Raw genomic sequence first — 23,193 nt, forward strand, 5'->3', positions numbered from 1 at the left:
AACTATGGAACAGTTAAAAATAAATAAAAATACACAAATAAAAAAGGAAAATTAAATCATTTCTACCTATCAACCTTATGTTATTGATATATGTATACTTTAGGACTCCCTTTGACTCTACTCTAAATATATTTCCCAGATTAAATCCTATTTTTGAATGCCCTACTACACTTCAGATCACAACGGGCTTTTATTTTGAAAGGACCTCAGCAGTCAAGTGACTCCCGGAAGTTTTTGTTTCCTCACCTGTCAGTTCTGACACGGTGTGAATGTTCAAGCCTCGTCTCTTTGTTTGTCTGCAAAAAAAACCCTCAGGTCTTCTTTCGTCACGGAATAAATGATATGATCCTGTCCGGCCGACGGATACCTTATTGAGGACAGCGTTTAACACGGTTGGTAAGAGTCGAGAGTTGCAAAATAATCGACTGCTTTTTACTTCACCTAGCCACATATAGCCAGAGACGTTAGCTAACCGCTAGCTAAATGTTATCATCACAACAGATCGATCTTTTTTTTTTTTAACACCGTCATGTTAGCTATTGATAATGACTTTACGACTGTCTAGGCCATGGTGTACCTACTGTGTTTTTTTAATTGTGTATCCCACTGTAAGGCTGCCTATCAGTGGGTTTTGTCGGCTGTCAACAGAGCTCATGGAAGCTAACACCACAACGTTAGCATCGTATACAAACGAGATTCATTGATTGTTTACATCTCGGTTATAGCTGATTTCCCTCTCACCACTTTGTACAACAATATTTGGTCTCTTTAATAATAACATTGTCCTGACAGTGGTTATGATCTCACCAGATTAATCTAAGGAAGTGTAACGGAATGACGTTTCTCTTCGTGTCTTGTTTTGGGTACTTGTTCACTTTCGTTTCTGTGCACTTGTGCTCTGTTCACTTTCATATTCAGGCTGCTTTCTCTCTCGTCCATGTCGGTCAAGCGGTGTTTTGTTTTTTATTGGTTCATGTCCATGACACGGATCTAAAAGCCCGGTGAGGCAGTCTGCTAAAACTTAGTTATTTGTCTAAGAGCTTCGGGCCATCTGTATTAAAAACTTGGCTGCTCGGTGTTTGCTGCATCATTGCATGCTGACATCATCCGTAGCGTTGGCTGCACCCGGCTCTGCTACAAACAGGTGTGTCGAGTTTAGAGCAAATACTTTAGTTGGACTGATATAATTACCGTATTGCTTACACTGTAACAAAAATGTCAGTACATTTTACAGTAAAAACTGAAAAAAAATATGACAGCAAAAAGCTATAAACTGGTTAAATACAACATTAACAACAGTGAAACATGTAAACTGTATTTTTTCCAGAGATTTATTCTGGAAAAAAAATATTACACTACTATACTCTTATGCTGGGTTTATAACATAGATATAGCCTAATATAATTTTTATAAGTCCAATCCTCTTTTTTTATTTGAGAAAAAACCTTACAGCCGCAAACATTACTACATTTTACCTCTAGTAGCCCATTTCAACATTTCTTTTGCACACAGGAAGCAATTCACTATATATTTCACAGCATTAGTGTGTATGGAAAAAATAGAGGATCAAACCCTAACCCTTAGTAAGCAAATAAAGAGCAGAGGCAGCAACCATTGAACCTCATAAAGTGTAAACAAACCATATAAAATTACAACACCGGGAAACTGTGATCTGTTGGACATGCGGAACAAAGGTGCTACAGACCGCCTAAGATAGATATGCTCTGTCCACATAAATGTACATATTATGTGATAAGACTGTTTTACAAAAGTTCTATCAACACGGTTAATACAACAAATGCTACTTAATTTCAGTCAACAGCAATTGGTTTGTCTTTTGCTTTGCTAAAAAACAAACAAACAGAGACGTATCACTTTGCCAATAAAACTCTTCATGTAACCCTCAGGTCTTCTATCTGCTACAGAGTAGGCCTGTGCAGGCATGGAGCCCCTGGCAGTGGATGATGACATCTGTATTCTCAAGCATGAGACAGCCTACACCGCAGCTGGCGAGAGCCCTGTATCGGTGTGTGCCGGCGACGAATCTGTTGCTTCCCACTTCGCCCTGGTCACAGCCTATGAGGACATCAAGAAGAGGCTGAGAGACACGGAGCGGGAGAATACGTTGCTAAGGAAGAGGGTTAAGCAGCTGGAGGATAAGGTATAGTTGTAAATGGGCAGGAAGTAGATATAGTGGCAGAGAGGCAATAGGAAGGTGGAAGGAAGACATAATAGCTTGGGGAGAGTTAAGTAAAAGAACATACTGCTTCTAATCCAGATGGTCACACAGCCAGGGTGCATGGTTTAGAAAGGTTTAGCTGAAGACAGAGATGAATGAAATCAGTTTTCTTTTTCATTTCCCGTGATGTCAGAATTATAGACAAATAGAAAATGCTCAGAGAAAGTTTGGGAAAAAGTCAGCACATTCAATACCACACTGCAAAATACTGCCTCTGGGAAAGTCTGTATGCCAGCATCATTAATATTGTTGGCCTATAGTTAAAGCTATAAAACAATGAGGAATAAATCTGCTCTGTCTAAAAACGGAGAGGAGTTCTGGAAAAGTGTGGCACTGCCAAACAATATGTTGGAGCCCCACACATTAGAGGAAAAGGCTCTTAGAATTGGATCGAAAAAATTATAGAAGCAGCACAATACATAGAGAGCTACAGTATGTAAACAGGAAGAGTCTTAATACAGTTGGTGGGCTAAAGCGAAAAACGCTGCACAATATGTGGGCAGGAAAGCCACTCGCTATCAGTTTTGGTTTTATCTGTTGTAGCATTTGGGCCCATCAAGATAGGATGTGGTGGGAGGAAAGTAACTTCCTACCACAGATATTTAAATTCAGTAAAATTGATCTCAGTTCCTCTCTTGTCTTCTCATTGTGTTTTTATCTGTCACTACTGTAGCTCTTCAGGCCAGATGCGCCTCCTTCAGAGGGTCCCCAGTATGTGAACAAGGCTTTCAGTGCTTACCGAGGTATCTATATAGAGAAGGAAGACCTGCAGATGGAGCTTAACAAACTGGTACGTAGACCGAAACTTGAACCTTCCTCCAACTGACACCAGAGCCTGGTGTAGTGATCGTGTGTGTTGGAAGACCTGAAAACAACACATTTTTAAATCTAAGTAGAGTAAAGAGAGGAATTGTTGTAACTATTTTTTCTTCTGCTGTAGTAAAAGCAGAACTACCAAGCGTATGGTATAATTATACTAATGTAGCACAGCCACACTGAACTTACCTTTGAGGATGGGTTTCCTGCACCGGTATAAGTGCTGACTCTCTCTTCTCTCTCCCTCTCCATCACTGTCTCCTCTCTTTCTCTGTCAGAAAAAGGAGAAGAGTGAGAGTGAGAGGTTGCTGACGGAGCAGCTCCAGGCCAAAGAGTTGGAGCTGCTTCAGCTGCGGACAGAGATGGAGACCAGCCAAGGTACAGGTAGAGCACACTGGCCTGATTTCTATTCTGTATAACAGAGCAGCACTCAGCAGAAAGAATGAAATTTGTTTCAGGCGCTGACAAAAAACAATCCTGTGCTGTACTCTACTTTTGTTTCACTTGAGTGTCTGTTTGTGTTTGGAAGCAAATTTTAGATTTGTAAGGTATTGAACATGAAGAAAAACATCTGGTCTGTGTAATTTTATTATGACATACAGCCTGTAACTAGGTACAAAAGTAACTTCAAGTAAGGTTTTGAGATATTAGTTTTTTAGGGAGGGAGTTATTGTAGTTTAAACTTTAAATTGACTTGTGTTCCTTAAATACTGGTGTTTTCCCAAAACCGGTCACTAAAAGTCAAAACATGTAACAAGTACCTTCAACAAAATACACCAGTGAATCGATCTAAGTGGTACTTAAAGGTTCTGTAACTGATTGTCACTGCCACTAGATGTCGCACTAGACCAGCATCTCAAACCAAAAAAGTGCTTCGTCAGTCACAGCTCCCTAAAGCCGAATGAAAGCAGCCACTAATACAAACGAGAAGCAAAAGTGAATAAAGTTCCTCTGTGTACACAACACAATCAATCCTGCTGCAACCACCGGCTCATTCTAGCGATGCCATCATACGCGCCTCAGAAATGCTGGCAGTAGGCCAACTAGCAAAAGCAACATTTGCCAAACAAATTCTTAGTGACGGTGACAGCAGGTTAGCTAACAGTATCGTTCCTATTCTAACCAGTCACTTGGTGAAACAGACATGTGATGTCATGTAGCCACCAAGAGACGAAAAGTTGTGTCAAACTGGAAACTTTAGCAGTTCATATGTTTCTCCATTTGTGTAAAGCTAGACCAGTACTGGCTCTGATGCCTGTGTCCTCATAAACACACAGAGGGACTCACATGCACTAACATGCGCACACCACAGCCTGGCTACCAACACAAAAAATAGAGAAGCTCATATTACAACACATGCAGAAGGTGACTTTGTTCTCTCCTCAGAACGTCATTACTCCACTAGGTATATCTTTACACAGAAAATGTGTTTTTATTGCTATATTATTGTTTAGTCGACAGCACACACATTTTGATGATAGTATTTCTATATTTTTGCTTCAAAATTTGATTGATTTTTTTTTACCTCTGCTACCACTGTGTAAAACCATGTTTTGTTTTGTTTTTTGTTTTTTTTATTGATCTATATCTCTGATGTTCTTAATGTAAAACCCTAATCCAATAACAACATATATTTTGTGCTAAATCTTGTACAAAGCTGCAGATCAAACTCGGCCTCATTTGTGGAAATAGAACCTGCTCTCCCATGTACAGTAGAAAAATATTGTTGAACCTGTATTTCTTTCTGTTCTGGATTATGGTGATGCAATATATAGACATGCTGCTATTACCACCCTCAAGGCCTTGGGTGCTGCATGTCACTCTGCTCTCAGATTCATTACACTACCAATCGTTGCACTCTCTGTGAAAAGTTCCTTGTCTGTCTCTCTGTGAGGATATTATTTACAAATGGCTTACAGTGCACTTAAAAACACTGGTTCCCTGATGATACTAGGGCAATTTAGAAATATGCTTTTAAATATGTGAATCTCTTTATTAATCTCTCAGTGATGACGATGAATGGAGGACAGTAGTACTCAACAATTTCAAATCAAAAGTTATGCAAAAAAAAAATCAGAAATTAATTCACCCATCAACTGTGACTTTTTTAACTTTTTTTATCGTGTGTGTGCAGTGATGAAGAGCTTGAACAGCCCACAGGACTACTGGCAGGTGGACAGGGTCAGTGAAGTAAAGATCCACAAACTTCAGGAGGAGCTGGAGAGAGTGACACTGGAAAACAGCAGACTGATGGAGAGAAGTGGGGTAAGTAAAGGTGGGAAGAGAAAGCTGGAGAGAGAGAAAAAAAGGAAAAAGAAGGAGAGAGAAATGACGGGGTGAGGGAGGAAGAGCCAGAGGAAACAGCACTGAAAAACAGTAGACTTGGAGAGATGTGGTATAACAAGAAGGAAGCGGAAGACAGTAGAGGAGAGGTGTTAGGGCAGAGAGAGACAAAGTGACACCGAGGAACAGACTAGTGAGGAAAAGGTGGGAAGGGGAAGAAAGAATGAAAGAAAAGACAAAAAGGAGTATGTCTTGAAGGGGAGCAGAAGAATCCTGAGTTATGTCATGATTTAAAAAACAAAAAACAAGGAAATACTTCAAAACAACTTCAGACACCTCATCGCTCAATTGTTTTGCATTATTTCACTTTTTTTAGGAGGAACCCCAAGGCCATAATGGACCAGACATGGACGCGACCTGTGACACAAAGTATATCGCAAGGTAGAGTGCTCATGAATGTAATGAAAGAGTGACTTCCAGTTCACTACCTGACTTTCAGTTATCTACTCTGGCTAAGATAAAACACCAGAACGGCCCTTTAGAACATTAATTACTAACCAAAAAAGTCCAAGAAGCAAGAAGATGAAAATGCATGAAAATCAAAAGTTAAGCATGTGAGAGACAGGTGTGATGGGTCAGGTGTGCTGTAATAGTGACTTCACCATCATACTATGCACTCTGCTGGTGTGTAGTTCCTCTCTTTGGCCACTAGAGGAAGGTGCAGCTTTATACATTTTTAATCTGTATCTACAGAAGTAACTGAACCTTAGACATGACTGAGACCAGCTAAATACTTGTGTCCATTAGAAATAGTGTAAATTGGCATTCCAGTGTGTGAAACCTCCGTAGCATATGAAATCACCCTCAACCGACTTTTTCAGTAGAATAATCTCCTGTAAATTAGCACTGACTTACATTTTATGAAGACAGTTCTGTTTGTGGCGCGTTCGAATTGTTTCTTGTGTCAGCAGTTTTCAGGTGTTAATTTTTAACAGCACAAAAAGCTTTAGTTTTTCCTCACACTTTTACTTTTCGTGCTTTTTATTGTTTAACGCTGGTGTTTGAAGTTAAGACACCAAAGTGTTGATGAGATTTTGCATCTTTACCAAAAGGTGTGGATAGGGCAGTTTGTAGGTGTTGCTGCCCTCAGCAAACCTACCACATTGTAATACATTTGATAGTACGGTGAAGTTTAGCATCAACACAGACTGCCCTTAGTGTCAAAATCACATCATTGTTAATGTAGCGAATAATGTGTTTATCCACTCAAAAGTCAAATATAGCCTAAATGTACCATAGTACATAAAACTTGTGCTGTGAGGTGAATATGCTCATCACCTGTGAAACGTGTTTGTATAGCTAGTGGCCATTAAATAACAAACCATATTGCAGAGTTTAAGTAATCACAAAGACAGCACGCTATTAACAAGCTTCTCCAGGATTTTTGGTAAACTGGCACATAGATGAGGCTTCTGTGATTATACTATATCTAAATTCATGTGTTACGTGACAGTTTTATGTCTTGGAATTTGAACAAAAAGTAGAAATTTAACACCTGCTAAGTTTAAGGATTACCTCCAGCAATATGAAGGTACAGTACACCCAGCTTATTTTCCCATCACACAAGATCCTGTCTGACAGTTGGACATTGTAACGAGAGAGGCTGTATAGAAAAGCTGAAATGTATTTATTTATTATCTTAATGATGATATGATGTTAAAATCAGACATTGTGTTGATCTGCACAGTGAGAGGAGCATGCAGCAGATGTGCCAGGCTTTGCGCTGTGAGGTCACTCGCCTCCATTCAGAGCTGAAGCACCAAACAGGCCTGATCAGGAGGCTCAGGCCATTGATCAGCGAGACAAGACAAGGTAAGGCACGATACAGAGACAATAGTTTCAACAATATTCATCTTCCTAGCCTGTGTGTGAGTTTGTATGTTTGTGTGTGTCTGTGTGTGTGGTGTATAGCCCACCATGCACTCATCCCCTGCTGCCATTTCACACCTCTTCAGCCCCCCAGCTCAGGGAACAGCCTTTATCCCCTATAGCCTCCTATAGTCATTTCTCACAGTTGCTGCTCAGATGTAGTGAGCGCAGGTCTGAAATCTTTGTTTAGGGGTTTCTTGCATCTTTCAGACCAATACAAGCACAAATCGTGTTTTACAGCCCAGGCTAAACTCACACATTTTTTTAAAAAAAATCTTTTTCACTTCACCTATATATATATATTTTTTTTTTTTACTGTGTGTGTGTGTGTATCATTATCCCATATTTTGTTATATATTATTTCCATTTTTTTATAAATTTGTGTTAAAAAAACATAATTTTTTTGATTAAAAAAATATTCCTGTAATTGTAATATTCCTTTTTTCTTTTTTGTTGCTCTATAGTCAGGAACTAATGTGGCTAACCTCAAATGAAAGGAGGGAGTTACTACTGCCTCTTTTCACTTGAGGGAAGTCTTTCTTACGAAGTACTACTTACTGCAAAGTTTTCTCCCGCTGCTCCTTGTTACAATTTTTATAAGGGTGCGATACGACTGCAGATACTATCTTAGTGCTCAAACACTTTGATAAAAGACGACATGAAATGGTCTATCCTCCCTCTCTGATGATGTATTCTACCCTGGAAGAGATTACATCTGTTGTCGATTCCCTCAGAGTGTCAGAAGAGGAGACCGGGAGGTGAAAATTAGAAGGAAATATGGCAAGAAAATAAATCTTGGCCTATTTATTCCAATGAATAAGAGGGTAATCCTGTAACTTAGATGAGGCAGATCGAGAGGAATAAGAAAAGCGAGAGTGGCAAAGAAAGGGGTGAGGGGAAGAGGAGGAGGGGGGCTATGTATTTATTCAGTCATATTGTGCATCTGTATTCTTCTAATGTTCCTCCTTTGGAATCACTTTTATTCAAATCCTGGACTCAGGAGACCCTCTCATGGAAGAGTAGCGGGGAGGGATGGATGGATAAATGTGAGGGGATGGAGAGTGGTAGGGGGAAAAAGCGAGAGGAGATACTCTCATTTAAACTTTATTATTCACTCAAGATGATGATTTGATGGCAAGGCAATGATGTGTGTGTGAGATTAGGACATTTGATTTGTGTGGCTTAGTTCATGCATAGATGTTTGTCTGATTAGATTTTGTTGTGGTGCGTGTTTGTATGATTATTTTTGGATATTTACATGGTGCGGAGGTTTAGGTGTACAATATGTGCCCTGCTGCACAGTGTGAAATTTTACTTTCACTTCTCTGTTTTTTTACACTGTAAGGCCTATTATCTAGTCTGAGATCTAAGGTGTTGAACACACCTTAGATTTGTATCTCTTTAGGAACCTAAGCTTAATCCACATGTAAATAAGTGCAGAAATAAGTACACAGGTGTGATCATGGTGCAAAACAGTAAAACGGGCCTAGTTATTTAGTTGTTGGAGGAAAGAGTTGATGGTTTCATCTACGCTACCACATGGATTTTACAGACTACAGACTAATAGAGTTCAAATAACATAACAATTTCCACATATTTCTCACAGTTTATCAGAAGTAGGAAAAATTTGACAGAAATTAAAACCCATTTCTGACATACAGTAGTTAGATTAATGCCAATTATCAACAATAAAATGATAATTAATTCATACCTTCTCTTGTTTGTCTGTGTCACATCCATAATCCAACAGTTCCAGTTTAAGCGCACTGAAATTGAACTCTGTGCCCGATATGAAAAATTGTACTTTACAGAGGAAGATATTGAAAAGCTAATTTTCATGTAGAAAAACTAATCATTTGTCTGAGTTAAATCAGGAAATATGGGATCAAATAATAAATCTGAAGGCATTCATTGTCAGAGTTTGGTAATTCACAGTTTTTAATACTCAAACCAGTTGAGTGTGGTTGCTCTGTAGAGTGTTAAGGTTGTGTGCAACTATGTTATTATATGAGGAAATTTGATTCAGGAAATTATTACAATTATGAAAAGAGACAATAGTGAAACAGTTTTAAAGCAAGATTTGAATGATGTTGCCACTTTTATTTCTATAAACCTAAATCAACGTGTTTACACCCTGTGATCCAGTTTTCATCTGACTATTTTGCAACTAAAACAACCACATGCCACATTTGTTTTCCTTTCACTCTCTGGTTTCCACTCTGTCTCTCACCACTTTCTCTGTCTCTAGCTGCCTCTACAGTTCCAGTCCAATGCCTGGATGATGTAGAAAAAAACAACCACCCAGTTACTCGGGCACCAGTGCCTCGTCCCCCTAGTGCCCCCCCACTCCCCTCGTGCTCTGGGCGCCCCTGCCCTCCTGTCAGTGGCCCGCCAGGCGCCCTGCTTCCGGACAGTCTGAAGGAGGACTGCTGGTTCAACGGGCGCTGGCCCTCGCAGAGCTGCTCAGAAGAGGCTCTGGGTGGGAGCAATGCCTGCTCTGTCATCCTGCCCCCTCCTCCCCTGAACCAAGCTTCCCTGGATGAGAGCTCAAGGTCCTTCCCAAGTCCCCCTAAGCCCAGTGACGCCATGTTCTGGGAGGGACACTCTGCTGCATCCAACTCATCGTGCTCAATGGGAAACTGTAGTCCCAGGAGCCCTCCCAATACTGAGTGGACCAAGCCCTATTGAGAGGAGCCTTGATGGGAGAATAGACGATTGAATAGAGCGTGTAACTGGATGGGAAACATGAATGAATGGACTCTCCAACCCTGCCACATAGCTACCACCTAACCTGCCTTAAGTTGATAAGACCACTCCTCTGGGCTGGACTGGACTGGACTGGACCTACTGGTTGTGGGGACTAACTGAAGCCAGAGGAAGCCTTTTCAAGGTGAAGACTCTGTAAACTTATTGATTTCTCTGCACACTGCATCGGCAAACATATCTAACTTTGCAGAGGAAAAGATGAGGAGAGACTCCGTAGAATCAATAGTTTGTCCATGTGTATGTGTCCCTGTATGCACATGTATAAGTGTGTGCAAGCATGCACACAAGCAATTTAATTTGTGTGTGTGCGCATATACACACATCAGAGTGTGCCTGTGTGTGCAGATCAGTGTGTGGGCATCTATCGCCCGCCTGCATCTGTATCTCGACATAATGTACCCAATAGGGCTCAAAGGGCCTCTTTCTCCATTCACTGTGGCCAGTGACTGATCACTGCAGCCACAGCTGGATATATAGTGTGAGAATTTATAAGCCTGTACTCCCTCCAAATGCAAGTCTTTTTACATTCGATCGCTGTAAAGTATTCAAGGTATGTAGTCCCACCCCTGTCTCATGATCATGTGAGGGAGATGCCGAGGTACAAGGAATCTGTTGGTTTCTGTCCTGTGATGGTGACGGACATATTGGAAATGAAGGATAATCACAGATTGTTGATCCAAATTTTTACAGCTACCAAATAAAACCTTCTTTTTAAAAATTATTTTCATCAGTCCTTTTGGATCATTATCAAAAGAAAGACTGTCACTCTAACTATGCTTACCAAATCATTTTTGAGAATGCAGTTACACTATTCGGATTTTTGAGGAGATTGCGTAACGACTAGCAAATAATAATTTTAAGCTAAAAATGTATTGCTTTCTGATATAAAATACTTCATTCACACTGGCACCAGAAAAGGTTCAACTGTTTACGATTTCACCGAAATCTCACAACTCATGCAAGCCTCTGTAAACCTGCCTGTTATCACATATTCAATTTTTCTCAGAACTACTATCAAACAATACCTGTCATGTTTTCATTACCCAATTGTAAAGGGACATGTATATGTAAGGTTGTGCATTGTTGGATGTTTTATCTGTAGGACTTTTAATTTGAAGGACTGATGGGATAGAGTCCACACACTCCCCTGTATTTTGGAAACCTGATTATGTTGGAAACTCTGCTTTTGAACAATAGGAAATGTATCTAAACTCTGTGCTGTGCTGATGTTAAACTATGACACATTTGTTTTGCAGTATGAGGTAAGTTGTGTGAAGAGGCAAGTTTCTCTTTGATTTCTCTTTTTAAGAGCCAGATGAGTATAAAGTGAACGATGTACAAAAGAAAACACATGAGTAGAATACAATATATACAGAGGGAAGAATGTGCATATCTGTATAAATGTAAATGGTGGGCTTCAGTACTCTGCCAAACGCGGTTTTGCACTCCAAATCATAGGTTTTGGTTTGTTTTGTTTTTTCCTCCCCCATCCCCGATACTTGTGATCTATATACGAGCTGTCTGCAGTGTTGGCAAGACAATGAGTATTAACCTGGAGAAATGTGAGCTGTGACTTGATGAATAGATGCACAAAGCCCAAAGGCCTGTGGTCACTGAAAAGTTTTTGTTTTTCCATTTTCCTCATTCTGTTCCATGATAACTGTGGTCTTTTTGTTCTTGATTTTTAAGAAATGTTATTTTACAGTAGTAGTTTCATACTTCTGTAAACGATTTGCAAACCAAAATGCAATGTACAGTAGATATGGATTATATTTTAGATTTACTGCACTTCAGACTGTTTGTAAATATGATCGATTAAACGAATGAAAGGAAGTGTGCGGTTGCTCTGTCTCTACTCACTGAAATCCTATTTTAGAAATAGGTCTGCATTGTTCAATGAAATAAACTGCAGGTTTTGGCATATCAAGAAACGAGCAATAGCGCAGACATTTAGGGAGAGCTATAATTGCTTCAAAATTAAAACAATTTTATAACTGAAAAAAAAAAAAACTACTTAACAGTTAAAATATCTACCAGTAATTTCACAGCATTAAGTTCAAGCACTGCACTGCCTTGGTTTTTGACAAGAGCTGCAGACTGATATGATCTCAGTTATCTTAATAATGAAGGAAACAAACCTCACTCACCTAATTAAATGACATTCATGTTCTGTTGTCATCAAAGAGAATGATACAAAAAATATGTAAGAAATGGGACAACAGCTGTCATTACATATTGGAGTAACACAGTAAATCACAGACACTTTTCCTCTTAAAAAAAGAAAAAGAGCCAAGTTTGATATTTTTCTTTTTATTGTTAAGAAAAACATCTCATTAAATAAAGTGGTCTGACCCTTTAAAATCTTTAATTATTAACTTAAGTTAATTTAATTTTGCTCCAGGCTGTTTTATAATGGTTGCCAATGTTTTAATCCCTGCCAATCTCAAAATACAAATAAAATTGAAACAATTACCTTTTATTATATTAAATACGGTATATTGTACTAATTTAACCAATGAGCGACCAATACAATCTGAATTTAATAATTTAACTCCACCTGTTTTTGGATGCACTGCAGTTGAAACTGAAATGCTGTAGGTTGGTCAGTTTTAAGATAAACATACCTGAATGTCAGCTGCCATTTTCCCCTTAGTGTGGTGTGTTCAACCCCCACATGAATGTTGTTTAATTTGTCATTTGTCAGTTTGTCATGAATGACTCATACTTTCTTTAATTTGCTGATTCACTGATATACACTTTACTGCCACAGAATATTTACATTATCACATCATTCCATATGTCACCTGATCAAATGGTTTTGTAAATGCACTACATTGCTTAGTTCGTTGACAGACACTGTACAAGCTTGAACTTACAAGTCTCTTTCCGGATCTCAATATGCACGCTCTGAAGATGATATTCACCACTCTGGGGCCAGGCAGAGGCACCAGGCCTGCCACTTCATTACCAAACATAAACATACCAAGTGTTAAGCAGACTGCACGGCACCAAAGTGCTGCACTCTTACCCATAAGCTCGTTGGTAAAGGTATGTCAAATGCAAATGATTGAATCAAGACAATCAAGACTGTGTTAATGCAATGACTGAGGTCATCTGAATGAGACCATAGAAAGTAGGCATAATTTTGATTATATACCACTCACACTCCAATGTAATTTCAATCACAAACAACAGATTTCAATAAAACACAGGCACGTGGCTTTATCAGTAATAAACTCTGATGGGTGGTTACGTATCCTCGATGTGCAGGACTTGATGCTGGTTCTGGTTAGAGCCTCGTGCACTGTATCTTCACCAGCGGAGGGAAGATATTTGGGTTTCATGTTGTTACATGCTAGTTGGGACTTTTTGTGTTCTTTTGTTGGTCCGGATCCCCGTCCTTTCGAACTCCAGCTTCTCTCGGATGTACTCCTGCTTACACTCTTCATAGAACGTAGTGTCATTGTAGCTAGTGGAAGACAAAAGAACAGCAGTTTGACAATCACTTTCATGGTGATGACACAGTTTTGTCTTGAGACTGCTCTGTGGGCAAGAGTTTAGTGTGTCTGCGAGGGCGACACAGAGCGGGTAAGCCCATGCACAAGGTGTTGGTGGGATAACATGTGGTGCAATAACACACGGGAAGCCACCTCGGTGTGTGAGTGCTGACTGTTGCAGCTGCAAAATACTTACTGTTGTGTCAGACATTCCTTCAGCGCTGAATTCTGCTCTCGACACTTAAACACCATGAAGAAACCGGATTCTTTACAGCAGTCGTTGAAGGCTAGAGGGAGGTGGAGAAGGAGGCAGACATTAGCAAAAATAAAAAAAAAAATAATAAAGGAACTGGCTTAACATGTACAAGAGCCTCAGCACATAACTGTATTAATAGTGTTACTGCTTCAAATCTATTAACAGTCTACCTTACTGTAGATGATTTGACCCTTGACTTGAAAAAAGTATGCATAAGCAGACCAAGATGGGCCTCATCTTTCTGCTGCACCACAAGAAGGAACATGGTCATAGGTCATGCTGCCAAGCCTCTTATCAAGCTGAAACCCATGTTTCCTTGTTCACACAAGAGCTGAACTTAACAGTACTGGCCACAAAGTGGTTCTATCTGTGGTCACTCTTTCTCTCCACACTGGCTCTTTAACATTCAGCCCACATATACACACGTCTTTTCCCCTGTGGGAATCAAAAATAGGTTATGCTTCACTGATCTAAGTGCCCGATGAGGCCTGAGGGTAGCTGAGGTTATTAACAATAACTAGACCAGAAGCAGGAATGTTTCTAGAAATCACAGGCGTTACATTATCAGCCGTGTGAATGTGGAATATAAGGCTGTGTGTGTTAACGGACAGGGCAAAGCTCAGAGACACACAATTGATGGTATTATGGCCATTATGTTATAATTTTAATTATAAAAAACCCTTTAACCCTAACCCAGATTTTCCTTTGCATAGATGTTAATTACAAAATATCTTATAAGATATATATATATCACAGGGACAGTACAGACATTAAAGCCAGTTTAACCACCAACTAATCTGCTGTATGTCAGTCACTGTCCCTATACAAATTAAATGAGCACTAAGCATGGTGATTGACACAAATCAAAGACTGCAGCAGTGACGTTAAACCCCAGCCAGTGGTGTATTCAAGATTAAACGTACACGGTCCTCATTGTAAACAAGGTGCTGAAGACTCTGGGTCTTCACCTTGTTAGCAAGCTCTTGCTCAAAGCTTTAATTAAAACCACTGTCCTCCCATGTCCCCTTTACAAAAAAAACTGACATGGTAATTACCTGTATCAGTGGCATCAGTATGGTTATCACACAGACACTTTCATCAGGATGCTGCTGTGAAAAACCAACTGCAAAACCAATTTAGAGAAGCACAACAGTGCGACTAATCTAATCAACAAACGCCTCATCCCTGTCCCATGGTACTAATAGAGGCTGCCGAGGGTTGCCTTTCTGATCGCAGTTACACCAAAGGCAAATCTATGTGATCAGAAGAGGCCCCTCTAAAGAAAAGTGTGATGCCACCTTCACTTGAGGCTGTTTTGTGTGCCATTTTTAAAGATGCAGAAGTGCAGCTTGACAGTTAGAGGAAAGCAGAAGCTAGGGGCTTGAGCGTTTAGGGAGATTTGACCCCATAGAGGAAGATATAAGGTGTGAACCTCTAATACATAATTAGATATAGCAGAGATATGTGTCAGAATTGCGTTTCTGAACATTGAAATAATTTAATTATGAAACGGTAACTGAAAACAATAGCTTAGTCAAAGGGAGAATGTTTCAAATCAGTTTTTTTTTCCATATTCTGACCAAATTTGCAACCCACCTCTGAAAATCAAAGTCTTGCTACAACATAATAGAAGTCAGTGTCACTGAGGCAATGCTCGCGCCAGTCAGTTTGGTTCTGAAAGGCATACTGACATGAATCATCACCACAATAGGAAAAATCACGTCAGGTAAAATAAAACTACAAAGATGTTACATACAGGTCAGTAGTGCTTGTTTGCCTCTACAACAAAGCCTACAATAAACAGGGTGTGTAAAGGCATATATATGCAGAGGCAGATAACACAGGAAAACATACTCGAAGATTGTGTGTGTTTTTTTTGTTTTTTTTCTTTTACTTTGTGAAACACTATCAGAGACACACGTGCGGGAGCCCAGGGCAGACACAAACACAGAATGAGATGATAGAGGGTGGAGGATGGAGGTGTGAAAATGAGTGGGACGAGAAGCTAGTAATGTGAGGGGGGTTTCCACTACCCACAGCCACTGTCTGTCCCACCACCTTAGGCTGCCTGTGCATTGTCTCCCTGTGTGAGCAGTACGTACACTGGCTGACATCTGATTTGAAACCACATAAGCTAGTCACTATCTAGCTGATGTGTTGCTGCAGCAGACAGGACACACATGAGCAAAGCTGCAGCCACCACTTGTGCGCAGATAAAGCGGCAGTGGGTGTCTCGTCAATAGGCACGCTCCTCAATTCAGACAAAATAAGTGGATTCTAGAAGCAGGTGTTCACGGTGGAAGGAAACAGTTTAGCCAGAAAAAAAAATCAAAAGGTCAAGGCCCAAGATTAAGAGAGACTCGTTCAATAGGACAAGATCAAAGACACTCTTATAGAAATATGTAGAGTGCAGAATGAGAATGAGCTACCAGTGTCAGAAGAAATTATGTCAAAATGTTCAAAATATTGGCAACATCAACTGAGAATTACCGTTTGACAAAAATAAACATCAAATGCCTGTGGTATCCTGTTCATGAATGACGACACTAACTTAACCTTATCTTTATCCATTATCTGTAAACATTGGTTTCTCACGCATTGTGTAAATTGCCGCTAATGTAAATTCTACATTGTTTCTGTGGAAGTAAAACGCAGCCCCTAAAACTGAATGAAACTGGTAGGTGGCAGTGTACTAGTGTGAAGATGGACTGGACTGGAATGACGACAGAGAAAAATGACATCAATCAATAATCCTATATAATCACATTTAACTTTCTTCTTGTGGGAAATAGTAAATGAACTTTGGAATCATCTCTGTGTATACTTTAAAATTAATTCTAAAATATTGTCTGATCTACATCTATGTTATAATTATGAACAAAATGTATCTACCTGAATTAGCTTTTATTTAGTTTGTGCCCATACTGGGAACATTCATAGTGTTGGCTGGAAAAAAGTATGTGAACTGCACAGCTAATGGCTTTAACAAAAGCTAAAAGCCAGAATCAGGAATTATCAAAGGAAGGAAGAATCAAATGAGCTGCTTCATTAGTCTAACATACATACATACGTCTCTCATGGTTGTAGGGACTGTGCTGTTCTGCCATACACACTACAGAGGAAGCTGGTGCTCCCCCCAAAAAACAGTGCAAAAACTCTGGGGAAATGTTTTGTGTACAGTGTTTCACTATGCCTGTATTTTTTAAATACAAAATTATCTCTCTATTGCATTACTGACAAATGTGGTTGCCAGTTTCTTACTTATGGTTAAAACAAATTCAATCTGACAGAACAGTCTGAGTTAATAAACGTATCACTTAGTTTCTGCTGAAACAAAAGAGTATCAGACAGGTTAGTTAAACTTGCCCATCCCACGCCTTTTTTCACTGTTACAGCCCTCGGCCTTCATGTCTTTCGTAGGATTCATATTTTGGCATCATGGCAGAAAAAGCAAAGGTGTTGATAATAACATTTACGAAGTGACACTGAACAGGATCAGAATCATGAAACTGAAGCAGCTAAATGAAAGTCGTTCATTGTTAATTTTATTATTTACACCTGTGTCTTGAAATATGATGGAGAAAAGATTAGAAACACCACTCAATATGTTCACACATTGCCCTTAACAGTACAAGTAAACAGAAAACAGTGAATAAAAGTGTGATTAAATAGGCTTTTAATGTCTCAGGTCGCCCATTTATAGTTGAGTAAGAGTCATAAGTTACTTAACTCTACAGTGATAGCAGGGGAAAAAATGTGTGGGGGTTATTGCAGATGCATTTGTGAGCCTGTTCATGGATGCAAATCAAACAAATTAAGATGAACTACAACTTGTATAACAGAAATGTGTTGGGGGGGAATTATGGGACTGTCTGCAGTTCTGCTTCTTTTAAATGAAATCCTATTGAGAGAGATGTGCTGTATAAATGTATATGTCTCACACACACACACCTGTAACTCTCTCAGCACAACGCTCCTTGGCTTTCTCCCTCATCATCTTGGGGATCAGGACATCTTTTTCCACATGCCTCAGCTGGATCTCCTCTGAGGAAGCAGGGCAAAAAAGACAGACAGAGGACAGGTCAAAACCACAGCCGGGCCAGCACCATCATTAGCTCCAGTTTGATCATCATTTATTTTGACTGTGACTCTTTCTACATTACTCACACATGGGAATCTGGTGCTAATGCAGCATTATCACTGTAATTCATAAAATTCAGTGCCAACAGCGTTCAATGCACATAAAGTTAAGTATGACCATTAAGTACGTCGGTATGCTTATTGTGTATACTATGTGAATATTCAATTTATTCATCCGTACGTAGAGACAGCCACTTCAGTTTTAGCCAAATAGCTAATGTTAGCTACACGAGTCTACTTTATCTCGATTGCAGAGCTGGATAAAGCTGCAGAAAGACGGCTTTGACTTGAAACCTACGAAGCTAACATTTTGTCATGAAAGTCACGTCGGGCATTCAAGTCGGCGGAAATGTTTAATACCTGTGTTTGCTGCTTCCATAATGGTGCTGTGTCTCAAAACATTACAAAACCGTACCAATGTGACCTGACTCACGTACGCTGGCTGCACAAAATACTTCCGCTGACGTAATTGGGCGGCGCGCGAGAGAGAACTACAAATCCCACAGTCACGCGACACCAAGCAAAGAGCGACATGAAAAAGGGGCAGCAGCTCGTCTCTGTACTCTTCACTTTGTTGACATGAAGAGACCAAAATATTGGGAACATATCTCCTTAATAAGATAATAATAATGATGACATGCTCTTCATTCAAATCTTATAGCCTAATAATAATTTACCAGTTGAAAAAGACAGATTCATTCTTTACCTAGGCTAAATCGGACAGAAATAAAATGGTAGCCTATGCTATTTGACTGTTTGTTTCTTTATGTTTTGTTTTGTTTCCTTTTTGTGTTTTTTTCTGTTTGGTTCACAACTTCAAAGAATCACTCTTAGTCTTTATCACTCAAGCCAGAAAATGCCACTCAATGTCTTTGTCTGAATTCTCCCCCTTTTTAATCTGAGTTACTCAATTGAATGTAAGACTGTTGTTGTCAGCATCTATCTACATAGCCTAAATGTTAAAGTTACCCACTATGATTATGTAGCTACCAAGAACTGATTCATTCTTGTTGAAGCTGGTGGCAAGTAACCATCTTAGCTCTGCTTTTAATTCACTAATAGATTCAACTGCATTTCCTCAATACAAATTAACTGTTTTATTCACAACCTCGTCCTTGTTTTGACATGCAGGGCTTGGACATGAGTGTTCATCGTGTCATTCCTCATGTCTGGTAAAACAGATAAAGAAGAAAACCCTACAATCTTATAATGTGCTTTTACTTTTTATAATTTGATCAGTCTTTCATGTCTCTCTCTGTACCGTCTACCATCAAATAGGACCACAATGGAAATAAGCCTTTGGGCTTTATTGTGTTTTTAATCCTTTTGAACACTTGTCTAATGTTGTTCAATAAAGTTTTCAATCAATCAATCAATCAATCAATCAATCAATCAATCAATCAATCAATCAATCAATCAATCAATCAAACTCTCTGCTCCAAACTCAACTACATTTAAAAACATAACATGGCTGCATTTGTGGTTAATAGCTTCCATAAGGTCACCTGCACTCCCATCCCATCCTCCAGACCCCAGGTATAAGTCAGTTTCTAACACACACACACACACACACACACACACACACACACACACACACACACACACACACACACATTTGAATTGAATTGAATTGAATTGAATTGAATTGAATTGAATTGAATTGAATTGAATTGTAAAGAACTGCATTGTATGGTAAGTTCTTGCTTCCCTGGGTGGATGTATGTGCATATTTGCATGTTAAAATTGTATTTTGTTTGTTTGTTTCTTTTTAGTCTATGAAAAATGTTGTGTGTACTGTAGGCTAATTGTGATCGTGTTTTAATTGTCATTAGCCACATGTCACAGTAGGTAAAGCACTGATGTAGTGATGGCCATATTACTTTGGTCCTGGTATAAAAGGGCACATATCACCCCGGTTTTAGCCTCACTCCACTGGTTGCCGGTCCATTTTAGAATCCATTTTAAAATTTTAGTCCTTACTTTTAGAGCCCTGCATGGACAAGCCCCCCGTTACATATCTGACCTGATTCAACTCCACGCTCCCTCCCGTTGTCTCAGGTCATCAGCCCAAATGCTGCTAGTGGTCCCTCACACTAATTTTAAAACTAGAGGCGACCGATCTTTTCAAGCAGCTGCACCTAGGCTTTGGGACAGCTTGCCTTTCTCTATATGCTGCTTGAATTCTGTCGATTCCTTTAAAAAGCACCTGAAAACGATTTTATTTGAGCGGGCGTATAGTTTAAATTAGGGTTTTAAAGTTGAAGGATTCTTCTTCTATTGCTGTTTGTTTGTTGCTTTTTATTGTCCTCCTCCTGTATTTATTATGTTTTATTTAGCCACTGTTTTTATTTGTTGTTCTTATTTGTGAAGCACTTTGTGATTTTTATCTGTGAAAGGTGCTATATAAATAAAGATTATTATTATTATTATTGTGGGTCGCTGGCATCCAGTTTTGGTCGTGACACCATTAATTTATTGGAAACACCTGTGCTTTGCCTGCTACGAGGTTACATTTCCTAGTGTGGAAATCAACATTTTAGTTGATTATTATGAAATAATTATTAAAGTCTGTAATGTCTTAAATTGTATAGTATGATTCAAACATTGAATACGTTAGTTGACTTCATATTCTTTTTCTGACAAATATTTACATTGTTCTGCAAAAAAAAAAAAAAAGGTTCTTGGACTGACAGACAGTGGCAGTGAAAGGGAGACAAAATACTCCTCAAAGTACATCAACATCCAACCACAAAGTACCTGAGCCTGCACCCCAGACTGCATGTTGAGCACAGTAAGGCTGACCACAGTCAGCTGTGTCGCGAACTAGCTGTCTAGATCCCATGCAAAGAGGCCCCACCTGTTCAATCAAAGAGACAGGTACACACTCACAGACCCACACACACACCTTGAAGCAAAAGACAATCTTCACACATATGTTTGCCTTTAGACTACAGTAAGAAACAGGCATAGGCTTTCCACCTCCACATTCAAACCACACACACACATACACACCCAGTGCACCTTCACAACTCACCCACACACAGCACCAGTAGAGGGGCTAGATATAATGACTCTGTTGAGAGTCTGGTTCAAGTTCACACAGCTCTCTGACCTTATAACGTTAAAGCTGACACTTCCCTCTATGGAGGAGCAGTTTCTTTTCAGGTAGTAATCAAAGGCAAGAAAGAGAAAAACAATGATATTTACAAGTTGAAAAAAAATGCAACCAACAGAAAACACAAGCCATCACCTGTATGTAGCCTACTGCACATGCTTTTTTGTTCCCTTTACCCTAGACACACAGACAGACAGATGGACACACACATCTCCAAGCCCCACTGAACGCCTCCCAGACAACACACTCTTCTGACACCAGGTGGGCATCTGCAGATTTTAATATCAGCAGATCTCCCCCGAACTCCAGCACCAGCCAAATATCCACTATACAGGACCAAGGGGAGCTCGTACGAATGACTGCACAACCAGTCGTCCAAGTAAAAACTGTATGTACATTTCTCTTAAATATCAGAGAAAACACAGACTTTATTTAATATTTTTCATTCTGCAAATAAAATGTCCCTGAAAGTGTAAGTCTGCACCCCGCAAATATTTGAAATGTATCATCTCAACTGGCCTCTGGCACAGGGAATGGTAACTTAGAAAGGATGTGTGAGTCATATTTCATCATAATCTTAAGAGCAAAGGCACAATGGCAGTTTTTCATGAGGAGGAACTGTAGAAAAAATAATTAAGTCAATTTCACAGCTAAAATCCTTTGATGTTATACGGTGCTTTTGAAAACCCTTTGTAAACAAAGCAACAAATCAAAGCCATTTGTTTATCAAAATGGCTGTAACCAGTTAATACGTTTTACGCATATTTTGCAAGGACAAACATTTATTGCAGCTAAATAATTCTCTATTGTGAAAACACAATCATTTATTTGACTCTGCCAATGTTGTCTGACCACACAAGTCTAGTCACTCCTCGATCAAAGAAAGTTTCTCTTTACTTTTAATTTTAGTTATCATTTGTTTATTTTCATTATGTCTTACCAAAAAGCAAAAAGAACAAAGTAAAGAAAATGCTAATCAATAATCTAGGTTACTGACTTTCCCTTTTCATGTCCCTGCTTCCATTTTCACTTATAGCCACTGCACCATCCATGTGTTTTGCATTGTAAAAAAAAAAAAAAAAAAAAAAAAAACACTGAGGAAAGATTTCTCATCATTTTACAATATACAGGGAACTTCCTGGAAAGTCAGTTTCTAAATCTTAACACCCTGGGACATTTTTGTTGATTCGCAACAGCCACACTACATATTCTTGTCATTTGTGTCATGTTGGATTAAAACTCTTATTTAGTGTGCCTTTGAAACAATATTGTGGTCTCTAAAATGCTGTGCAGGATTAGGGGAAAATAATCTGATGAATTGTACATTTGGGAAATAAACAGTATCTAAGCCCCGACCAGGTCCAGTTGGCTCCATAGCGGAAAGTGCTCCCCACCCCAAGTAGCATGCTGGTTGATATGGCAGGGGCATGGGCTCCCAACACTGATCCAATATTACCCAAGCAGCAGGGCCCCATGAACCTGGCAGAAGGAGGTTAGCAAAGTTAAACCCTCTTACTACATGCCTCACTGCTCAGGGCCAACCACCAGCTCTTCCAACTGTCCACTGACGACCGCAAAACAAGGAATGTTAAAGGGTCATCGACACAGACACTGCTTGTATTTGTCAGCCTCTAGAATACCAGCTATAAATTCACTGATCACATGATTTATGCATTTTATTCAATGTAGAATCCACTAATTGCATTGATAAAAGAAGAGGAAAATCTGCTGCAATGATAGGGATGAAGCCTTTATTGCAACTACAGTCCTGCAAATACAAGAACATCCAATTTGCACAGTGGAGAACGATGATTTTGATGAGTACAATGCAAAATCTGGCTATCCACTTCACTTTGAGGCTCTTTGGAGCCGCAGTGACAGGGAGGAGGTGTGTTCTGATTTCTTCGTCTGCTTTGCTGTCTCAGCCCCCATTCTTCCATATCTCTGACTTCCAAGACGTCGTGCGGCCGGCAGATGGGGTGTGGAGATGAGATTTTAGAGAGTGTTTAAGCCCGAGCTATGGGGAGCCTCTTCAGGGTCGATGGAGAGCAGATAATCCAACAGCTCGGGTGAAGGGATTACAAACGTACAGGCAGACCTCTGCTGTTGAGTCCTGCTGTGGGGCGCCTTCCTCAGGTCACCCCTGTGAAAA

At 39.6% G+C, this 23,193-nt stretch overlaps 2 protein-coding genes across 2 annotated transcripts; one reads left to right on the forward strand and one right to left on the reverse strand.

Annotated features, from left to right (window-relative positions):
* Nucleotides 1–240: 240 nt before the first annotated feature.
* azi2 (5-azacytidine induced 2) lies at nucleotides 241–11,857 on the forward strand. Its single transcript, XM_083990145.1, is given in 10 exon segments — nucleotides 241–392; nucleotides 1,908–2,161; nucleotides 2,913–3,029; nucleotides 3,334–3,439; nucleotides 5,190–5,320; nucleotides 5,715–5,779; nucleotides 7,086–7,210; nucleotides 9,516–9,604; nucleotides 9,607–9,639; nucleotides 9,641–11,857. Coding segments are annotated over 9 exon segments (1,200 nt in total). The 5' UTR covers nucleotides 241–392; nucleotides 1,908–1,942; the 3' UTR covers nucleotides 9,956–11,857.
* A 658-nt stretch (nucleotides 11,858–12,515) lies between these two features.
* cmc1 (C-x(9)-C motif containing 1) lies at nucleotides 12,516–18,391 on the reverse strand. The gene is made up of 4 exons (XM_083989635.1): nucleotides 18,287–18,391; nucleotides 17,738–17,830; nucleotides 13,727–13,817; nucleotides 12,516–13,502 (listed from the first exon to the last, which is right to left on the reverse strand). The coding sequence occupies exons 1-4, from the start codon at nucleotides 18,303–18,305 to the stop codon at nucleotides 13,382–13,384; spliced, it is 324 nt and encodes a 107-aa protein (XP_083845761.1). The 5' UTR covers nucleotides 18,306–18,391; the 3' UTR covers nucleotides 12,516–13,381.
* Nucleotides 18,392–23,193: the final 4,802 nt, after the last annotated feature.

Source organism: Trachurus trachurus, assembly GCF_905171665.1.
Source record: "Trachurus trachurus genome assembly, chromosome: 16".
Classification (NCBI taxonomy): Eukaryota; Metazoa; Chordata; class Actinopteri; order Carangiformes; family Carangidae; genus Trachurus; species Trachurus trachurus.

Coding starts and splice junctions, on each gene's coding strand:
- cmc1 (XM_083989635.1), bottom strand. Junction 13,818..17,737: donor TTGTGCTGAGAGAGTTACAG/GTGTGTGTGTGT, acceptor ACCTCCCTCTAG/CCTTCAACGACTGCTGTAAA. Junction 13,503..13,726: donor AAGGAATGTCTGACACAACA/GTAAGTATTTTG, acceptor GTCTTCCACTAG/CTACAATGACACTACGTTCT.